Raw genomic sequence first — 21,772 nt, forward strand, 5'->3', positions numbered from 1 at the left:
ATATTTCCATTTATTTGCATGACTAATCAGTATTTCTCAGTAACATGGCACTTTATATCTTCAAAGCACTTTAATTGCATGTAAATGGATTATCTGAAAGCTTGCCCAAGAACGTATCTTGGAATCTGATGCAGAGTCAGTCAGCTACTGCTTCCTAAAACAGCTACAGCCTTTACATGTGCATTGAATCACAGTGAGAGTAATAGTGGCAGGCCTGAAGAAGCACATGTGTTACTCACAGAAATGATGAATAGTGCACAGAAGAGCTAGCAGACAAGACAGTGCTCAGTGATGGCGTGGAAGAGCGGATGGCTCAGCCCTTTGAACGGCAGTAAGGATAGTGTCTATCCCACTTCCCGCCATGCCTTCGCTGAAGAGAGCTGTCGCAGTTGTGTGCAAATGAACTCCCACATCTCTAAAATTGCTTGCACTGTTCTTTCACTTCCCCCTCTTCAGAGTTTTCTATAGACTCACACATTCAGGGCATCTGGTGCTGCTTTCTGGAGACATTGGCCACCGATCACTTGCACTGTGTGAGAAATTAATTGCTTAGTCTAATGCCGTCTTTGTGTCTCCTCACAAGGCTCTTGTCCTTGGAGCCATCCATTGGATGAAAGAAGGCAAAGGTGGGTAATTTTTTTTGCTTCACAGCTTGTTTTACCAAGGAGCTTGTGTAGAGACAAGCTGCTTCTATAAGCACAACTCCTCCTTTTCACAAGTTATACTCCTTTTTACAGATTAAGAATTACAAGAGGAACAAGGCAGAGGGGTTGGTGTGTGTGTGAAGGGCTGTCGGGTCTGTCGACTCCACCACATCAAAGAATGCAGTATGAAAGGGTAGATTTTGTAGCTCTGTTGTTTTCATTTTCCAAGACTAGAACACCTTTCAGAGCTATCAATATGCTTTCCTTTGAAGACTCACAAGTGTAATGCCTGTCATAGAATCATAGAATCATAGAATCAGCCAGGTTGGAAGAGACCTCCAAGATCATCCAGTCCAACCTAGCACCCAGCCCTATCCAATCAACCAGACCATGGCACTAAGTGCCTCAGCCAGTCTTTTCTTGAAGACCCCCAGGCACGGTGCCTCCACCACCTCCCTGGGCAGCCCATTCCAATGCCAATCACTCTCTCTGTGAAGAACTTCTTCCTAGCATCCAGCCGATACCTACCCTGGCACAACTTGAGACTGTGTCCCCTTGTTCTATTGCTGGTTGCCTGGGAGAAGAGGCCACCCCCCACCTGGCTACAAGTCCTAATTCTTTCCTTTTGTTGAGGGGAAATAAAACCTCATAGCTCTTCAAAATAAACACTATATTTTGCAAGTGCCTTGACTGAAGGAAAGGCAATGGTAATTGCAGAAGATGATGATTTTATTCTAGGCAGCTACAACGTTGTGTGTTACTGCCACTGAACTGATTCTTCTCATGCATTCGTTTGAGTGCTTCAGGATCCTCTGAACCTCAAAACTTTGCTACAGTTATCGTGAAATGAAGCATATGTGGTGGCTTCTATCCAGAACAACCTGAGAACACTTAATGACCTCTACTGGGACACAATTATATACAGCCTACTCACATCTCTGTGGAGTCATGAGGCTGGAAAGAGACATCAGGAGATCAGTAAGCCTGTCCCTCCCAGCAGCAGCAATTACACACTCCCAGCAGAGGATGCCTAACCTTTTATTAAAGACATCAAATAATGAAGGTTCTGCAGCTTCCTTCAGTAGTCCAAACAAGTGCTTAACTCATTATTGGCTTTTTCTACCCACTTCATGCTGTCAGTGGAGTCTCTCATCCTACAAAAAAAATGTCCTATAAATGTCTCACATGAATCTTTAGCATGTTTATTCTTAGGACACTGAATCAGTCACCTCTTCTTTAGACTATACAACAACATTTTTTTTCACATTTCCTCAAAAGCCAATGATTTCTAAGCAAAAAGAAGCATAAAGCAGCTGTTTCCTCCTCATTAGAACTACTTGTTGTGGTGAGTGCTTAAAGTTCTGCAACAGGCACGACCAGCCCTAAAATGACAGTCACCAAAAGGAATGGAAGTGTCCCTCCATGACAGTCCATAAGAGAATCTCTTGAGGCACATGCTGAGAACAAGAGCCCCAACCTTTTTTTTTCTGCTGGTTAAAAATACAAGAAAACTACCATCGTTTCCCAGGCTGATTATTAATCAGTCACAGAGTTTGATATCGACTTGGTCTGGCTGACTGGCTAGGGCTGGGTGCTAGATTGGCCTGGATGATCTTGGAGTTCTCTTCCAACCTGGTTGGTTCTGTGATTCTATTCTTTTGTTTGTGTTCCTCCTCAGTTTGTTTTTTTTTCGGGGGGCTTGGGGGGAGGGGGGCAAGGTGAGGAGAAGAAAACTGGAGGCATGAAGAATATCTCTGAGCAAAGCTTCTTTGCTTTATTTTTTCCATTCTGCCACTCTTTGGGCTTTCTGAACTGTACGGTTTTCTACTTAGCATAAAGGTGCCTGGAGGCCAACTACATCATTGAAGCAGCATGCCTCAGAAGTCACAACTGTAAGATACAGCTCGTACAAAGAAAACAACTTACAATCTGAGAGAGACTGGAATAAAGGGATAGAGCATAAAAACTTGTTTGCCACTGGCAATGTAAGCAAAATATGCCAAGGAAAACTGGATACAACTTGTACGTGGAACACTAAAGACATAGCTGCAGCGTGCACAGGTGTCTATAAAACTACTGCTCCTCCATAACCCCCAACCTATCAGGCCCATTCATTAGGTGGGAGCTCTTCCAGCATTAAATGGTCCTTCCCCACCACTGAACTCAGGACGGTGAACTTGTAAATCAAGTATTACATTTACAGCATAAGCAGTAGAACAAATAAGTCAAGTTAGTATTTTCTGGCAGGTAGTTCAGCAGTAGCGAACCTCACAATTCACCTCCTGCTTTCAAGAAGGGAGCAGGAAACAGATGACAGTTTCAGGGACCTCCAGATCTACCACAACTCCTCTGTCCTTCCCATGGAGCACTGCTTGAAATATAACTTATACTAAGCAAAACAGGCCTAAAAAGTGTATAAAGCATTATTACTTTAAACTAAAAACAGTTTATAACCTATTTGTAAGATATATTGCTTCCTCAAGCCTCTGAGCACAGCTTTAACTTACCACAAAAATAGAGAGCTCTCAGGAAAACCAGGAAGTTTGTGCATATGAACCAGAAGGGCTTCCCCTTCCACAGAGTCCTTCCTGTCTTTTCTCTACCCCGTCCCACCCACCGCATTCCCCTCACCCCATCCCCCTAGTACAGGAAGAGAGATCACCAGCTGCCTGGTGAAGAAAAGAGCCACTGAGCAGTATGCATCATATTCAGATGGCTCAAATGGTTCAGCTTTTCCACGTGAACTTCACTGAAGCTGCACACAACTGATCCTTTGTGCGTTTCTGCACAGACATGTGACAGGCCAAGCACACATCAGCACAATCCCTATCTGAAGAATAACTTTTCACCCAAGGTGCAGCATCGTTTCCATTATCTTACAACTGCTCCAATTCTCAAAGATATTAATACCTACCTGTGCTTATATACTGCAATATCTCCAGCCTTTAAGAGTCCATTTCATATTGTTCTCAAAAGTTGCATTAAATAGGGCAGTGAAAAGAGGATCTAGGAACAAGCTGATAATCTTGAAAGTCACCTGATGTGACATTCACTGGGTTTAAAGTGGGAGGGCTAGGAAGGAACAGAAAAGCTGTATTTTGCAAGCAGTCTGCTCTCTGCCTGTAATTGTCCCACAAAATTACCTGAGACTACGTTTTGGAAGTTTATTCCTCTACAAGTTTCTAGACAATCAGGTTTCCAAACAGTAGGCTGCAGGGGTTGGGGGAATCAAGCAAGAAAAGAAACCTAAACAAAGAAAAAGCCACACAAATGCAAACCACATTGTTACAGTTCTGAGGTCATGCTTAATTGTCAATAAGCATTAGCTCTTTCCAGAGGGTTCAGTTAAGGGGATGGATGATTTTTCTAAGAGGCTAAGCAAAAATAGCAGAGAGAAATTAATTTCATTGGTTCTGCAAATTTCTGTATAGTTTAGGAGCACAGAGTGTTTTCTCTCTCTCTCCTGTTCTTTCTGCCACTTCTTGCTTGCTGTTTGCCTCTCTCTGACCTTGTTGCTGCCTGCTTGTTTCGACTGGTGCAAGAAGGGAGGAGCAGGATGGCTGCATACAGCCTCTGGACCTTTTTGCATTCAGAAGGGGGAAGACAAAGTTGAAACATTGTACAAGAGGATACTGTGTTGTTTATTGAAATACATATATGTAAATTTACTTTGTACATGTTTATTACCTTTTACACTTTTACGTTTAGTCTGCTTTTCTGAGTACAGTTCCATTTAACTGTAGTTTAACTGTGGTGTAGGAAATTTACTCCAGAGGATAGATTTGTTAGGGTGTGAGTCTAAACCAGAACATGCACACGTTTTGTGTGTGTTTTGCATTAGCACTGTGTTGTGGAGGCAGGGAATGAATGTGGTTGTGTCAGGAACATATAGAAAAATAGAGTTATTTTATTTTCCTGAAACCTGCCCCCAGAACTAGACACAGAAATTAATTTAGTGTTAATTAGCAGATTCAATTTGATTGAGAAGCTCTTACAAGGATGTCGTAGGTAAATTTGGCTACTTTGGAAGTCAGGAGTGGGAAAAGGCTAAGCTACCAAACATAGCATTCCCCACTGTTAATCAGGCAGAGCCAAAAGCTCACTCCCAGGTGAGCCAGGCTGGCTGAGAGAAAGGGGCTCCAGACGCTTGTCCCTCGCTCTCTTTCAAAAGCCATCCGAGGCTCCTTAAGGCCAATCAAGCTGCATAAAGGAGATGCTTATGGTGGGAAGCATCCAAAGCAGGGAGGGTCCTGTCCCTCAGGAGCTTGTCCTTTGCAGCACCAGGAGACTCTTTCTGCAGGAGCTATCCAGGCTGGGGAGAGCCCTAAGGCAGGCACCCCGAGATGTGAAGCACCCCAATATTTATACCCTTCCTAGACAAAGAGCAGAGTTAGCACTGCCTGGGCATGAAGAGCACAGCCAATGCCCAGCCCGATCCCAGCACGGGCACTGCTCGGGCACCCCTCATGCAGGAAGGGCCCTTTGCTGCCCCCCTTCACGCCTGCAGGTCTTTTCGTGCCTTTTCCTCTCCCATTCAAACCACAGAGGGAGAGGAATTTTGGGGTATACAGGACTCCAGGGCACATTGCTCAAAGATGAAGAAATATTGCTTGTTTTTTCTTATCTAATTTCCTTGATCTCTTCCCCTTTGTTCAAATGTTCACTCGAATCCTCTTCACCAACAATATCCCATTTTCATTTCCCTCCCGCAGCCACAAATCAAAACCATCTCTAATAAACCAAACGGATTTGACCAAAAAAAAGTAAAAAGAATCAGCCTTAGTGCTGCCTTGGACAGAGCCTCTTATCAGACAAGATCTGTTTTCTAGCAGCAGAAGTGCTTATTTACCTCAGAGCAGAAAAGCAGCAGATGTCAAAAGCAACACTGCCTTCTGCAGGCACACAAGCAGGACAGCACAGAATCATCCCTGCTGCTCAGCAAGGGTGGCCAAACCGGAGCCACCCAGGAGAACACACAACCACTGCCCAAGTGCATGTGCAGCACCCGTGCCACCACAGGCAATGTTGCTTGAGCAAAGGGAGAAGGGCAGCAACAGATTGAATAGAACAGTCATCAGTGGAAGTCACTGAAACCCTAGAGAGCATAGCAGAAACATTGCTTGGCCTGGTGTGTTGATCAAAAAGGGGAAGACTCTGGGGTCACCTAGTGAGCCTCTCCCTTTCAGTAGCATCTCAGATTTTGTCTCAGGGGTGCAAGTACTGGAAGGGGAGGAGTACTGGAAAGCAGTCTGAGAGCTATGCTTTGGCAGCATCTCTACTTCCACTAATGGCTTTTGTTTGTTTTTGTGTTTTTGTAACTGACTTTCACTTCATTTTAAGATGGAAACAAGTTATGCACGTCCAGCACAAAGAGCTTCTGTCAAACTGGACAGGCTGCTCACCTTGCAATAATGTCACTCATCTCCTCTCACCAGGATGTCTCAGCAGAAAAAGCTGCGCAAGACCACAGGGCACACAGAAGCTTCTGCATTTTGAAGGCATGTCAAGTGCCTTATTTGAGCTAGAGCAAAAATCCACATTTGCAGGAGTGAGCTGGTGAAGATGTGCTTTGGCTACCAAAGGTAGTTCAGATTTTCTGAATTCAAGATTTCTGGGGATGGTTTCTTCATTCCCTGTCGTTTCTTGACAGCAAAGGGAGTAGTCTTTATCACGGCTTCCCATCATGTTTTCCCTCTTTGGTCAACCAGTGAGAAAATGAGTCATGCTACTGAAACCTCAGCTTCTTCCACATCCTGCTGGAGTCTTTATTCTCCACACACAGACCATATCCATCCCAAAGCCAACAGCAACCTGCAGTCAGTATCGAATCAAATGCATTTCCCACAGCCAGGCTTACCCAGGCATGAGTACCCCCAGATGTCTGCCTCAGTGCCTCACTTTGCAATGCCTTCCAGACAATCCCAGCTTACCTGCCCACTTTCCTTTCATAAAGGCCTTCCTGCACAGCACTGTAAATCAAACCCATGCCATAAAAAGAGCTCACAAATTGCCAAACCTTTTTTTTCCTTAAATAATGGCTCCTCCACATGACCTATAATGGCTCCTCCACATGACCTCTGTGTCAACACCATGTCGTGGGATTCATCATCCCTCCGAGCTCTTCCCACACTTCCATACTAAAATGAACTTGAAAAATCAAAGAACAACTCATGCATTTTATCACACCAGCCTTTTATTCTGGTTTTCAGTTTCCTGGTCCCAGATTCATTTGCTATTCAAGCATAGTCATAAGCTAGTTCTGGCCTACAGCTGATTGGGATCAGAGTCACAGCAATCAGGCGCAGGTTACACACCACAGGACACCAGAAGGACTGGGTCTGTGACATACAACAGCATGCCAGGCTCTCCTCTCTCATCCAGCAATTGAGGGGTGAGTCTTACCTGGCTCCCAGCTTAAGAAGAAGCTGCAGAGAGGAGGAAGAAAATCCCCTACTCGACTGCAGGGCTGCAGGAAGCTGTCAGTAAAAATCCAGCCCATCCCTGGAAAAGGCAGAGAGCAGGCCCTGTATGACAGCAGGAAAGAAGACCATGGAACTCACCAGTGACTTCTGCATCAAGGGTTAGCATCCAGCCACAGCAGCAGCATCCCAGGCATGCCTCCAGAGGTGGAAACAATTAGGTGCACTCCTAAGCCTCAGTACTTCCTGTTTATTGCTTCTAAAGAAATGCCTGAACAATTATTCATCTCTTCTGCAACCAAAAACTTCCCAACCTTGTACCTTGAAAGCTGAGCCAGAGGGTGGGCAGGCAGACCCTGAGCAGGAGGAACAGAAGGGACTGATGTTTGAGCTGCTGGATTTGCCCTCACCTTCTTGCCCTTCCATCCTGCCAAGCAAAAGCACAAGAGCAGGAGAGGGGCATGCAAGGAGGGGCAGAAGGCCTGTGCAGTAGGTCCCTGCCCATCTCTCCAAGACCCACAAATTCAGAGTTACAAAACTCAGAGTGAGGAGGAAAAGTAGCCTTTTTTCCCCCTCCAACGATTGGAAGTTGATGTGCTTGAAGCTAAAGGCCCAAGCACTGTTTGGGGTGGTCCATGCAGCTTTAAAGCAGAGTCCAAGCCAACACTTTACTAAGCAGAGAAGCTTTCTTATGTGGATCTTCAGCTTGGAAGCACTGTCCTGCCAGCAGTGCTATTTTGACTGGCAAGCTCTGGCCAAAACTACCTTGGGCAACAAAACAAATGAGAGGATGCTATAAATAGCACAAGCTTTATAGCTGCTTGTGCAGTAAATTCCTGGAAAGTCCCCTGGCCTTAATTAGAGGAAAAGGTCAGAGAGGAAGAAGAAAGCAGGAAAAAGGAAACAATTCATTTTGGAGATGACTTATTTTGCTCTTGTTGTACTCACTTATACCAGCTGATACCAACTACCCTCCAGAAACAAGACTTGTGTTTGTTCAAGGGGATATTCAGAGGGCCTGGGGAAGACCATCTCAGCTAGAGCTATGTTATGCTTAAACAAAGCAGCTGATCTGTTGGAAGGTAGGAGAGCCCTGCAGAGGGACCTGGACAGGCTGGATGGGTGGGCAGAGGCCAATGGGATGAGATTGAACAAGGCCAAGTGCAGGGTTCTGCACTTTGGCCACAACAACCCCAAGCAGCACTACAGGCTGGGGACTGAGTGGCTGGAGAGCAGCCAGGAGGAAAGGGACCTGGGGGTGCTGGTAGACAGTAGCTGAAGATGAGGCAGCAGTGTGCCCAGGTGGCCAAGAGAGCCAATGGCATCCTGGCCTGCATCAGGAGCAGTGTGGCCAGTAGGACAAGGGAGGTTATTCTGCCCCTGTACTCAGCACTGCTCAGGCCACACCTTGAGCACTGTGTCCAGTTCTGGGCCCCTCAATTCAAGAGAGATGTTGAGGTGCTGGAAGGTGTCCAGAGAAGGGCAACAAAGCTGGTGAGAGGCCTGGGGCATAAACCCTATGAGGAGAGGCTGAGGGAGCTGGGGGTGTGCAGCCTGGAGAAAGGGAGGTTCAGGGGGGACCTCATTGCTGTCTATAACTACCTGAAGGGAGGCTGTAGCCAGGTGGGGGGTGGCCTCTTCTCCCAGGCAACCAGCAATAGAACAAGGGGACACAGTCTCAAGTTGTGCCAGGGGAGGTCTAGGCTGGATGTTAGGAGGAAGTTGTTGGCAGAGAGAGTGATTGGCATTGGAATGGGCTGCCCAGGGAGGTGGTGGAGTCACCATCCCTGGAGGTGTTCAAGCAAAGCCTGGATGAGGCACTTAGTGCCATGGTCTAGTTGACTGGCTAGGGCTGGGTGCTAGGTTGGACTGGATGATGTTGGAGGTCTCTTCCAACCTGGCTGATTCTGTGATTCTGTGATTCTATGATCAGGTTCTGTGGAGAAAGATTTAAACATCACAGTTGCTCTGCAAGTGTCTACACAACCTGAACTACAGGCCTTACCTCTTGCTGCCATGTCATGAAATGAAGCAAGTCACCCAGGGCACAGCCACTAAAGCTTGGCTGGTCATTTTGCCTGGGTGAAAATCCTGCATTCCATTATTGTTCATTATCATTCACAATACTCATCAGGTTAAAAAAAACCACCTTTCTTCTTGTGATTTTTTTTTGTTTGGTTGGGTTTTTTACACTTTACTGACAAAATCTTTCAGCCACTTTGTGGCCACTTGACATTATTAACATTTTAATTGCACATATGTGAGAATTTCATTGGAAACATTTGCACTGGCAACAGCTAACAGGGGATGAAAGAGGGAGGCATATGAATAAGTAGCACCGAGAGGCACATCATTACTTGGAAAAACCATTAAATACATATATGAGTGTAGACCAGAACAATTTTTTTGTTCCAAATAAATACTTCCTGAACACAAAAGCCTCTAATCAAAGCTCATGAGGGTCTGAGGCTCATTACCTGTAAAGGCTCCCCCAGAGTACATCAAAATGTGTGCCAGATGAGCACTGACAGCAAGTACAGCCCACAGCTTTGCTGGGATCTCATCAGTTTTGCTCCACACCTACATTTCAACAGGTTATATTCTGAAGAAGATCTATGCTCAGGGGAACAGAGAAACCCCAGCTGGACAATAGAGCCCCGCACCACCAACTGCCTTTGCTGAAAGTTGCACTGTGTGCTAGTTTGGAGCTAGCTAGAATGTTTGGTGAGAAGGATTAGATCACAGGCTGTGAAAGAGAAAACAAGGTGATGTCTACTTCACTCACAGGCTTGCTGAGAGGTATAAGAACTAGAATCCAAACATAGATAGGACACTTCTTCTTGGGGCATTGCCTGAGCTGCATTTTTTTCTCTCTCTAGCCTCTCTGCAGTCTCTCTGATTAATCCACTTTGCTTCCTAACCCCCTGGCCAAACCTCCATTCTTCCTTGGGACTGGGGTAAGGTTGCAAGGGGTGGGAGAAGGTGGAAGGGCGGTTGGGAGCCCCTCCTGGGGACTCAGGTTTCTGGGAGGGCTGTTGTGTTTCTGTATTCCCTTTTCCCTTGTCTATTTCTGTCTATAACTGTATATCCTGTAACTATCTGCTTGTATATTGTGCCAGCTGTAAATATAAGCTTCATTCGTATTACCAGAGCCAGCTGAGTCTAGTCTGGATGATTTCCAATGTGGGGGGGGGAGCAGGGAACACCCAAACCATCACACACTGCAATTTGGACTTGATCATTCTTCAATTCTTTTTTGGCTGCTACCCAGCTGCCAAACTGCCCCTATGCTTGGTGATCATCCATCCTCACCAGAGCACAGAAAACGACAGAAACTGCAATCACAAACTGAAGGACTCTCCATATATTAGCACTGTCCAGCTAGTTTTAGAGTCAGTTCCTCTGTCTCCATACCCAGTTAACATTCTGTGTAATCATCCAATAAATTACATCTCTGCAGTCTCAAAACAAAAAATAAAAGAAGCAAGTTAACTCCATAGCTGCTCAACGAGAAAAGTCAGTGGCTTACATCATTCTGAACAACTGAGGTGGCCACACAGGGAGGTTTAAAAAGAAGTGTTTATGTCTATTCAGTGTCACACTAAAACAAACATTTCTCCCACTGGTGGGAACTGAAGGACACCCAAAGGTCTGGGTTTTTTCCCCCTCCACTGAAAATATAATCCTCAGTTTTCTTCCTACTGGCAAAGCATGTGCAAGGGACAGCTCCTGCCTGTCTCATATTTAGTTTGTATAAAAACACCCCCAACTCGAAGTGCTATTTGCCCAGTGATGCTGTTTTTAACTTTCAACTTCTGGACAGAGTCCAAAGTATCCCTAACCAAGCTTTTGGAGTGCTGTGGGAGCCCCAGGGGAGTGGCAATCTCAGCAGGCGTTACTGACTGCCACAAAGGACAGCGAAACTGATGGTTATGCACTTTGCAGCCAGCTGGGTTCACCCCGTGCAGACAAGAGAACAGAGGGGGGGTTACTATTTCAAACTGATGCAGCAGCAGTGTAGGCAGCAGAATTTGGTGAAATTATACACTGAAAGCAGATGGACTGCTTTGGTCATGCACCTTACAGCTGAAGTGCCATGTGTGCAACTATAGATGTAACTACTTTGAGTGACTGCTCTTGTTTCATGTTCCAGCACCAGGTGAACGTAGCAGTAGAAACAAAGGGGCAAGAAGCATTGTGAGAGTACCTTTCTCTGAGGGGTTAGTGCTACACAGCTGAAACAGCATTTGACACACACAGACCCGCATGTTCAGCTCAGCCTGGCCCCTCTTTCTTCATTCTCCAAACTGAGTGCCTTTGGAGTGCCCTTCTGCATTTCAGTCATTGGCTTTTGTGAGAGCTCCTGCCCACTGTGACACCTTACAGCCTGTGAGATGCGAGAGTGCCTCTATGGAGTGGCCACGAGGATGGCATGCCCCAGAACCACAGCGTGGGAAGAGGGAAACTCGGAGGAAAGAGAGGAAAGAAGCCACAGTTGCTCAGTAAGACAAAGGACCCAACAGTTCTACCCAACCGGATACATGAGATGGTGCATTGGGACATACACTGGAAGCTGAAGGAAGCAGCACTTTAGCAAGTGCAACCAAAGGCAGCATCTACCCTCTGCCAAGACACTGATCACACTGGCAAAGGCAGTGTTGAGAATGCAAGCATACAAGAGCCTTCCTGCCCAGATCATGTATAACAGCTTCCAAAAACTGAGTGATGGATGCAGAAATGATCCCAAGGAAGTAAAACTCTAAACATGGCCTTGAGCTGAATTTTCTTATCAAGGCCCAGGTCCATGCCTAATGAGGGGTCAGCTTCGCTTAGTCTACTCAGGACGTGCCTGTAGTGTAGAGCAGTCTGTTAAAACTGCCTGTTGGCAGTGAAATAAAACAGCACACAGGATTTACAGGGTGGGAGGGAGGTGGAAATAAGTGAAAATAAAAGTCTTTATCCTATTGTGCTAGTTTGAAGCAGGCTAGAATGTTTTGGTGAGACAAACTAGATTACAGGCTGTGGAAAGAAAACAATGGTGATGTCTACTTCGCTCACAGGCTTGCTGAGAGGTATAAAAATAAGAACCAAAACATAGATAAGAGTCTCTCACTTCTGCTGGGGAACTGGCTGAGCTGCAGCTCTAACCTCATCCTCCATTTCTTTTCTAATCCACTTTGCTTCCTAACCCCCTGGCCAAACCTCCATTCTTCCTTGGGACTGGGGTAAGGCTGAGAGGGGTAGGGGGAAGGTGAAGGGGCAGTTGGGAGCCTCTCCTGGGGACTCAGGTTTCTGGGAGGGCTGTTGTGTTTCTGTATTACCTTTTCCCTTGTCTATTTCTGTCTATAACTGTATATACTGTAACTATCTGCTTGTATATTGAGCTAGCTGTAAATATAAGCTTCATTCCATTTCCAGAGCTGGCTGAGTCTAGTCTGGGTGATTTCCAAAGTGTAGGGGGATGGGGAACACCCAAACCATCACACCTATCCAAATATAAAGCTAGTTTTCACTATCTGTTTCCTACTTTGGCCAAGATTTGGATTAATTTCCACCTCCTTTCCCCTTTCTGTTCAATGATCTTACAGAGCACATTGTTTTTAACCAAGCCCTGCCTAGGACAAAGAAAAGGTTATCAGTTCATTGATGAGTACAAAATTAGCATAAGAGTCACAAGTACTCTGCCCACTTCTGTTGGTCATCCAGAATTCAACCACTGATTCACTATCCCTAATATTAGAGGAAACACATTGCTCAAAGAATTGCCATGAACTCTGTCTCTGAAAGCCATTACTATTGATTTTCTGTGTCTTATTTCCTCTTGCACATTACCATCTAGAAGAGTGTTTTCTTGTGACCACTGTGTAAGGGAACACCCAAGCTATTGGCTTGCAAATACTCTGCAGACTAAAACAGAAGCCTACTCAACATTTCTAAAGGGCACACTCCTGACATCTCACTACACATACACACAACAGCACCTAGCTATCTTTTTTCATTTTCGTGGGGTTTACTTTTGTTCCAATTAACTATGCAGGGTTTTGCCTCTGTGACACTGTAGTCAGAGTAATGTGGAGCAGTGCACCACGGCAGGATATCTGGGCACGTCTGCTGTATTCATTAGGGAAGTCAACCTAGGCACAGTTTTTGTTGTAATAGATACGCCCTACCTTCAACACCAAGAGATGAGCCAAGTTTCTGCATAATAGCAGCTTCTAACTATTACCCACATTTTTCTCAGAGTTAGCCAGAAAGCCTGTGATTTCTTCCTAGATCTGTGAGCCTTTTTTCACTCCTAAACTGTACAAGCACTCTCTAGAGCCGCTATACATAGCAAGAAGTTAAATGATCAACATCTTCCAAATCTGACCTCTTGGACAAAGTGCAGCAGCCTGTGGGAGTTCAAACCTTTCAGCTACTAATCCTTGCTTTTCAATTTATATGATACAGAGGATTATCAGAAAAGATGAGAAGAAGTAATTCTATCAACACTGGACAGATTTGACCCTCTCTGTAGATTAAAATCCTAAATGAACGATCTAAAAAAGTTGAATTTTTAGCACTTTCTCATAGGCTCAAACTTCTAACAGGATCTATGACTGTAAAGAGAGAAGCTATGCTCACGAGTACTGTGACATACACTGCTCTGGGTCTTCCCTGCACGTTAAACCACTCTCTCAGGTGGTGATGACAGCGGGCAATGACGTGCACCATATTGCAGTATGCCACCGATCAGCTGGTTAACACTGTGCTGTGGACACGGGGAAAGCTGGAGCCTTCACACTCTGTCCTTTGCTAGGTAGAGAGCTCATGTGGGAATGCAGACCACCTTTAGTCCAAACACACATGACAGAGCAGTCTAAAAGCTGCTCTTAAAGATCTGCTTTCACATTATTTTCACTGTGAGAGTGACAAAACACTGGAACAGGCTGTCCAGGGGTGTTGTGGAGATTCCCTCTCTGGAGACATTGAAGATCTGCCTGGGTGCATTCCAGCGTGCTCTGGCAGGGGGACTGGACTGGATGACCTTTCAAAGTCCCTCCCAGCTCCCAGCATTCTGTGATTATTTTTCTTTTCCTGCACTGCTACTTGCATATTTCCTTTCATTCGGTGTCCATGGAGGGAAGGACTTCAGTGTTTCTTTGAAACAAGTTTTTATTAGCTGCTGCTACAAATCTGCAGCAACAAAATCATCCAGTGGCCACAGCACATTTGATCTCTGCATGACACCAAGCCCCTCTCCAGATCACAGCCTGACACTCCCATCCTCTCCCTCAGTTCTCTTAGAAAGACCTTTTAGTATTAGCAGTTCTCTGTAACAAACAAAGGGAAGCAAATAAGAGCTACATCCTTCCTTCTTTGGTGGAAAAATCATTGTGACATTTGTGCATACCTGAGCCAAGAAACATTCTTACTTAGTGGTCACCTCTCAGAGCTATGGTACAACCACACCCCTTAACAAAAGGATGCACAGGATGGAAAGAAGCTTTGGAGTGACACTGCAATATACACATAGGCAAAGCAGCTGAAAGTCCTTGAAATCCGAGGCTCCTTCTGCCAGGGTTGGCCATGCTGGTTAAAGACCACTTTGTTAAGAGAAAGGCTGTGGGGCAGTCGTCCTCCCTCAAAACACCTGAGCTGCAAGAGACCATGGAGTTACAGCCTTACCCATTTCTCAGGCTTCCTCTCCACTTCATGCAGGAAGAGAAAGGACTTAGTTCTCCTTGAACTTCACGTAGTTTATGAATGCATGTGCCCCATAAACATTCCCTCATTCAATAAAAGGGCCAAAATGGGTCAATTAAAACACACTACCACTTTGAATAACAATTTCTAGAGTGAATGATGAGTGCATAACCAGAAAGCCCAACAGCAGCTGATATAAGACTGTATTAAAGGAGACCCCAGCAGCCAATACTTCAGCAGCTGGCCCTGTATAGCTAGATCAGCTCCTTAAAGAGACACAGACATTTGGCAGAAAGTCAAATTGTATGTGCTGGAGAGCTACATAGGCAAACAAAAATGGCACCTAGCATTTAATTCACCTTCTAAAGTCATTGGATTTAGAGCCACCTATTTTATTGTTCTTTGATTTTTTTTTTCATGCCTTTGCTTTTCATTAACCAACGTCACCAGCACAGGAAGCAAACAGCCCTCAATAACAGATATTAGAAAGAGTCTCCTCATGTAAGTCTTTCAACTGCATTTCTCTTGTCATGTTTCAAAAAACAGATATGGCCACATTTTAGGTCAGTATTCAATTGCTTGTGCCCATAAGTGAAACCTCTGCATTACAAAGTCATGAGAGGTATAAAGGCAGATGAAAGAGTACGTGTCCAATACCCACAAATCACAGCACAATCCAAAATAGCTTATCTATTACTACTGAGAACAGCTATCAGAGCTTTTCTATTTGACAACCAAAGTTGGAAGAAAAAAAACCTCTGCCAAAGCCAATCAAATGCCAGCTTCCCAGAGAAAGATTCCTAAATATCATACATTACATACAAAGGTTATGACAACTGTAAGCAGTAGGCACTAACTGCAGACAAGAATATCAAGTAGCTTACTTGAGCACAAAGCAAGTTCACAGTAGTAAGGATGTGGGTTTTGCAACAAAAAGACATATACTGTGTTCTGCATACATACACTCCAGCAGTCAGAAGTCCACCAACCATCGCAGAATAATACACCTATATAGACTGGAAAACACCTTTATGATCAAATCCAAACATAACCCTAGCACTGCCAAATCCACCACTAAATCATGTCTCTAAGTGCCACATCTACACATCATCTAAAGTAACTGCAGGGATGGCAATTCAACCACTTCTCTATGCTTGACAACCCTTTCAGTGAAGAAATCTTTCCTACTGTCCAACCTAAACTTCCCCAGGTGCAACTTGAAGCCATTTCCTCTTGTTCCTATCACTTGTTACTTGGGAATAGAAGCTCACAGAACGGTAAGGGTTGGAAGCGACCTCTGGGGATCATCTAGTCCAATCTAACTGATAAAGCTGGTTTCCCTTGAGCAGGCTGTGCAGGAACATAGAATCAACCAGGTTGGAAGAGACCTCCAAGATCAGCCAGTCCAACCTAGCACCCAGCCCTAGCCAATCAACCAGACCATGGCACTAAATGCCTCATCCAGGCTTTGCTTGAACACCCCCAGGGATGGCGACTCCACCACCTCCCTGGGCAGCCCATTCCAATGCCAATCACTCTCTCTGCCAACAACTTCCTCCTAACATCCAGCCTAGACCTCTCCTGGCACAACTTGAGACTCTGCTCCCTTGTTCTGTTGCTGGATGCCTGGGAGAAGAGACCAACCCCTACCTGGCTACAGACTCCTTTCAGGTAGTTGTAGACAGCAATGAGGTCCCCCCTGAGCCTCCTCTTCTGCAGGCTGCACACCCCCAGCTCCCTCAGCCTCTCCTCATAGGGTTTGTGCCCCAGGCCTCTCACCAGCTTCATCACTCTTCTCTGGACATGTTCCAGCACCTCCACATCTCTCTTGAATTGAGGAGCCCAGAACTGGACACAGTACTCAAGGTGTGGCCTGACCAGTGCTGAGTACAGGGGCAGAATAACCTCCCTTGTCCTACTGGCCACACTGTTCCTGATGCAGGCCAGGATGCCACTGGCTCTCTTGGCCACCTGGGCACACTGCTGACTGATGTTCAGCTACTATCTACCAGCACCCCCAGATCCCTTTCTGCCTGGCTGCTCTCCAGTCTGTAGTGCTGCTTGGGGCTGTTGTGGCCTAAGTGTAGAACCCTGCTCCTAGCTTGGTGTCATCTGCAAACTTACTGATGATGGACTCAATCCCCTCATCCAGATCATCAGTAAAGATATTGAACAGGACTGGGCCGAGCACTGATCCTTGGGGAACACCACTAGTGCCAGCTGCCAACTGGATGCAGCACCATTCACCACCACTCTCTGGTCATGTCCAGGCCAGTTCTGAAAATCTCCAGTAGAGCCTCCACAAACTCTGAGCAGTCTGTTCCAGTGTTCCATCACCCTCAAAGTAAAAGAGAAGGAAAAACTTCTTAGGTGGAACTTCCTGTGTCTTAGTTTTTGCCCATTGCCTCTTGTCCTATCAGTAGGCACCACTGAAGAGAGTCTGGCCCCATTTTCTTGACACCTGCCCTCACTACAACTTTCTTTCAGGTAATTGTAGACAACAGAAGGTCCCCCCTCCCTCAGCCTCTTCTCCAGAATAAGCAACTCCCATACCTACAACTGCTCCTCAATAAAACTTTTGCTCTAGATCCTTCACCAGTTTCCTTGTCCTTGCCTGGACCCACCCCATCAACTCAGTGTCCTCCTTGTTGTGAGTGACCTAAAACTGAACACAGTATTCAAGATGCAGCCTCACCAGTGCCATGTAGAAAAGGACAATCATTTCTCCAGTCCTGCTGGCCACATGACTCCTGATGCAAGTCAGGATGCTGTTTGCCTTCTTGGCCACCTGGGCACACTGTTGGCTTATATTCAGTCAGCTGTTGACCAGCACTCACAGGTCCTTTTCTACTAGGCAGCTTTCCAGCTTCAGAGTTGCACAGGGTCGTTGTGACCCACGTGCCAGATCTGACACTTGACCTCATACTGAATCTCATACTACTGACCTCATGCCATCGATCCAGTCTGTCCAGGTCCCTCTGTATAGCCTTCCTGGCCTGAAGCATACTGCACATCCCTTCCCTGCTCAACGTCATCTGCAAACTTGCTGAGGACGCACTCAATCACCTTGTCCAGATCACTGATAAAGATATTAAACAGAACTAGAGATGGAGCCAGGCTGTTCTCAGTGGTGCCCAGTGACAGCACCAGAGACAATGGGCACAAACTGAAACAAAGGAGGTTCTCTCTAAGCATCAAGAGGGTGATTGTCTGGCACGGGCTTGCCGGGGAGGTTGTGCAGTTTCCAGCCTTGGAAATACTAAAACACTCTCCAGACATGGTCCTGGATCACTGGCCCTGCCTGAGCAGGAGGGCTAGAGCAGGGGCTAGATCAGAGTCCTTCCAAGCTGTGACTTTGCTAAACTGCAATTTCCAGGAACGTTTTGCTGTTTCTGTTTGTAAGAGCCAGGCAACCCATCCCAACGAGGAGCTCATTCTCTCGATGCACACAGTGCCACAGATGGAGGGGCACTGCTTAGGCGGGCGGTCATCTGTTTTATTTTTGCCTGGGAGGGTAGGATTAGCTTGCATCAGGCAACACGGCAGACTTGGAAAACTAATTCTGTGTACATGGGTACAGCAGTCTTTCCTCATTGCTGCAGTGATTTAAAGCCAGCTGTTACACTGAGGCAAGCTTATCTCACTGCTTTAGATCAGAAGAATCTAACCAAAAGAAATAAACTTTCCTGTGTCTCTAAAGTGTGCCCAGGTGCAACCCACAACAATACACCCACATTTTCTTCTGCACCAATATGCATGACACTTTCACATTAATTTTTAAACCATGGAAGAGAGAATACAAGAATGAAATTTCCACTTCAAAGCCTTGTTTAGGTAACATCTCTGACGTTAATCTAGCTCAGTAACTGTGAGTAAATTTGAAACAGTTGCATACATTTGAGGCTGGACTATGCTGCACCACCGTGCCTACAGCAAGGCAGTTTCATTCCTCTTCTCACAGGCAGGAGTAAACTGGTCTTGGGTCCAAGTGTACTGCAGCTGTGCTTGGCCATGTCTCTAGTGCAGACTGACATCATGGGGAGTGGAAGGAAGTGGCACAATACAGGCCCATTATAATCTGTTTTGAGCAGAAAGGTCCAAACCAGTCCCTACCTAAATCAGTGAATCAAAATCAGATGCAATTCATTGAGAACTGTGGGGCTGTAGCACAACTCCATCAGTTTTTGCAGCAGAAGAGTCACATCTTCGCAGCCACAATTATGGTATGTTTTCACCTCTCAGGTTATAGCATACAAATCCTGCTCCAGTCCAAAGTGCAAAGTAGCATTTAACCTCCCTCTCTCCCCCCCAGTTCTGAAGAATAAATTCCTCTTCTTCTTTTTATTCGGAAGACTACAGGAGTAAAGGCTGTGGGCAATGTTATCATCCATGGAAACAGTCAATCTCATAACTAGCAGGGAATACAAAAGACTTTGCTCCTTTTCATTTGACTTATCTGGGCCCAGTACCGCAGACAGGAAGGTACAAATTGTATCTAAGTGTAAAAAATATATACAACTGTATTTAACATTTAAATTACTTTAAACACAACTGTTTGCATACTAACAATCTTATGTACATTCAGTTTTAAACCATACCTCTTTAATATCCTCTTTTGTTGAAGAAGTTTTATTTTCCTCCCCAAACACCCAATGTTACTTGCAAATTCTGGAGGGGGAAGGAATTTGAGCTATAGAGAAAACAGCAATGTGTCTTACAATTGGTATGGATCACAGCACACATTCTGGATAAAAAAACAACTGAACCACTGTAAAAGTTCTCCTAAGTCCAACAGGACCGTCTTTAAAAGCTTACTTTGGTTAACAGCAAATCATTCTTAATTAAGGAAAAAAAAACCAACACATATTCTTTTACCACCTCTACAGAGGCTTTTCCTTGGCATGTTGTAACGATCCACACATCTTTCCAGATGAGCACTGTGGCTATTCAGTGCTCTTCATTTGTACTGAGGTTTCAATAAAATGGATTATAGATCAGTTTGCATTGATTTATAATTAGATTACTCCAACTTCCTAAAGTCTATGAATAAGAGAACTCTTCCCAAGACCTCCTAAATCTCTGCATATCAGAGAAAGAACAACACTACTGCTTCTTCCTGACATCACCGATCTTACGCAGTACTTGCAACAGTGTCACTAAATCGCATGAAACTGTTGTTTCCCTGCCTATCTTTCCTGGTCAGGTGAGGAACAACTTTTCCTGAGCTCTGCACACTTCAACATCCAGCTAGTCACACCAGCCTCTGATCATTCAGACAACTGACGAGACACTGGACTTTACAGTAAAGCAGTGATTTCCTCTGAGTCATTATGCATATTTCAGGTCACATCACTGGAATTTTACTCATTTCCAGAGGAATAAATGCCCTCGGCTTTTGGTCATCAAAAGGAACTTGACCTTTATCTTTCTTCCCTCCTTGCACTACGAAACCCTCTGATCCCTCCGAAAAAACAAGTCACAACTGAGAAAGCAAACCCGTGCGATTCTGCAGGAAAGGAAGGCCGCGTTAGTCACTATGCGCCAGTTAAGCTGAAAAGTAGGAAGTCTGACTGATGAGCAAAGGCACTTGGTAACAGTCCTGTGAACCACAATCAATGAGTCAACAGTTTCAGTCTTGTGATCCAACTGACCAGCAGCGAGGGCTCTGCAGAGGAAGACTTTGCGGATGACAGAACTGTTGGTTTTTTAGCCCCCTCCTCTTGAAAAGGAATTGTTGCGCTGCTGTGAATGTCTGTACTGGTGAGACACCTGCTGCCCCGAATGTAATCCGCTCCTCTCACTAACTGCTTGTCAGACACTGGCCTTGAGAATGGGTGCTGGGCAGAGGGGCTTTCTTCAATGATGGGTGGTATTCTTTCATTACTGAAGTACCTGCAGAGGACATCATCACCTGTGGGAACAGGAGGAGGAAAACCAAATATTCCTGACTTCAAAACCTTCATAAGCATTTTATATTCTTATAAAAGTAGTCTGATTAGGTTTCAGATTACCTAGAACTTGGTTGCCTTTCCTAACACACCTGAACATGTCAGCTACCAATAGATTTATGGCTTTTTGCATGTTTAGTAGATTTAAGCAATGTCAAGAACAAAATAAATGCACAGAGAAGATACAGTTCAACTGTTAAATTCCAGATTCACACACAGGAAAACTGTAGTACAGATTACCTTTAGGCAAATCATTATCATGAGTGAGACCTAACAAACCTTGTAATATGTCCTTCAAGATGTTAAGAGAGCAGAGCTGAATCCATGTTTATATGAATGTAACTCATGACTAACCTAAAATCTAAAACTATTACTCTGGAAAACAGAAATTACTGTAGCAGATAAAATTAGAAGCACTTCCCTGGTTTTGACCACTGCTTTGTGATGCTTTCTCTGTTTTCCCTCTTCCCCAGATACCTGACCATGGGCAGCTTGTGGGAGAGACATCCTGCTGGGCTAGACAGGCCTTTGTTTCTGACCCAGCACAGCCTACATATGCCTGAAATGTACTTCAGTGCTGTAGGCTTGTTTTAAAAATGGCAACGCCAAAGCAAAAGCAAACTCAAGCACACAAAAACCAGCCCTGCCACCTGGTGATCATTCTGCTACACTTTTTACCTGCCTTGTTTCTGTTTGCTGCTTCTTGCAATGACTTTGTATTTTGTATTAAAATGATAGAATTCAGCTTCTATTTTCCCTAGAACTACACACTGGCGTCCAGAACTAATTTAAAGAATAAATTAAGTAATCAGCCTTTCTTATTTGCCATTGTAACAGGACTCAGTCTTTCAGAAGCAAAGGAAGAGGGAGAGGAGGGCAGTGGGGGAAGGAAAAAAAGCCACCCAATCTAACATCCTGCATTACAAGCTTCTGCCTCCCTCTTATTCTGTGACATCTGCAGAATATGTTGTTTTCTAACAACAGCTGCAGCAAGAAGCATCTCCTAAAAAGCCCTACAGTTTACTTTTGAGAAGTAGCTTGCTTCTACAGTAGTCTCCACACTGTGCTAAACAAA

The 21,772-nt window shown here is 45.1% G+C and overlaps 1 protein-coding gene across 1 annotated transcript in view; it reads right to left on the minus strand.

Moving 5' to 3' along the window:
- Positions 1-14,200: 14,200 nt before the first annotated feature.
- The window catches only part of CNKSR3 (CNKSR family member 3), a 61,615-nt gene continuing 54,043 nt past the window's right edge, over positions 14,201-21,772 (minus strand). The window contains exon 13 of the mRNA XM_064169437.1: positions 14,201-20,660. Coding sequence (XP_064025507.1) covers positions 20,362-20,660 — 299 coding nt within the window. The 3' untranslated portion in view covers positions 14,201-20,361. The remainder of the gene's footprint in view (positions 20,661-21,772) is intronic.

This window comes from Pogoniulus pusillus, chromosome 31 (assembly GCF_015220805.1).
Source record: "Pogoniulus pusillus isolate bPogPus1 chromosome 31, bPogPus1.pri, whole genome shotgun sequence".
Taxonomy (NCBI): domain Eukaryota; kingdom Metazoa; phylum Chordata; class Aves; order Piciformes; family Lybiidae; genus Pogoniulus; species Pogoniulus pusillus.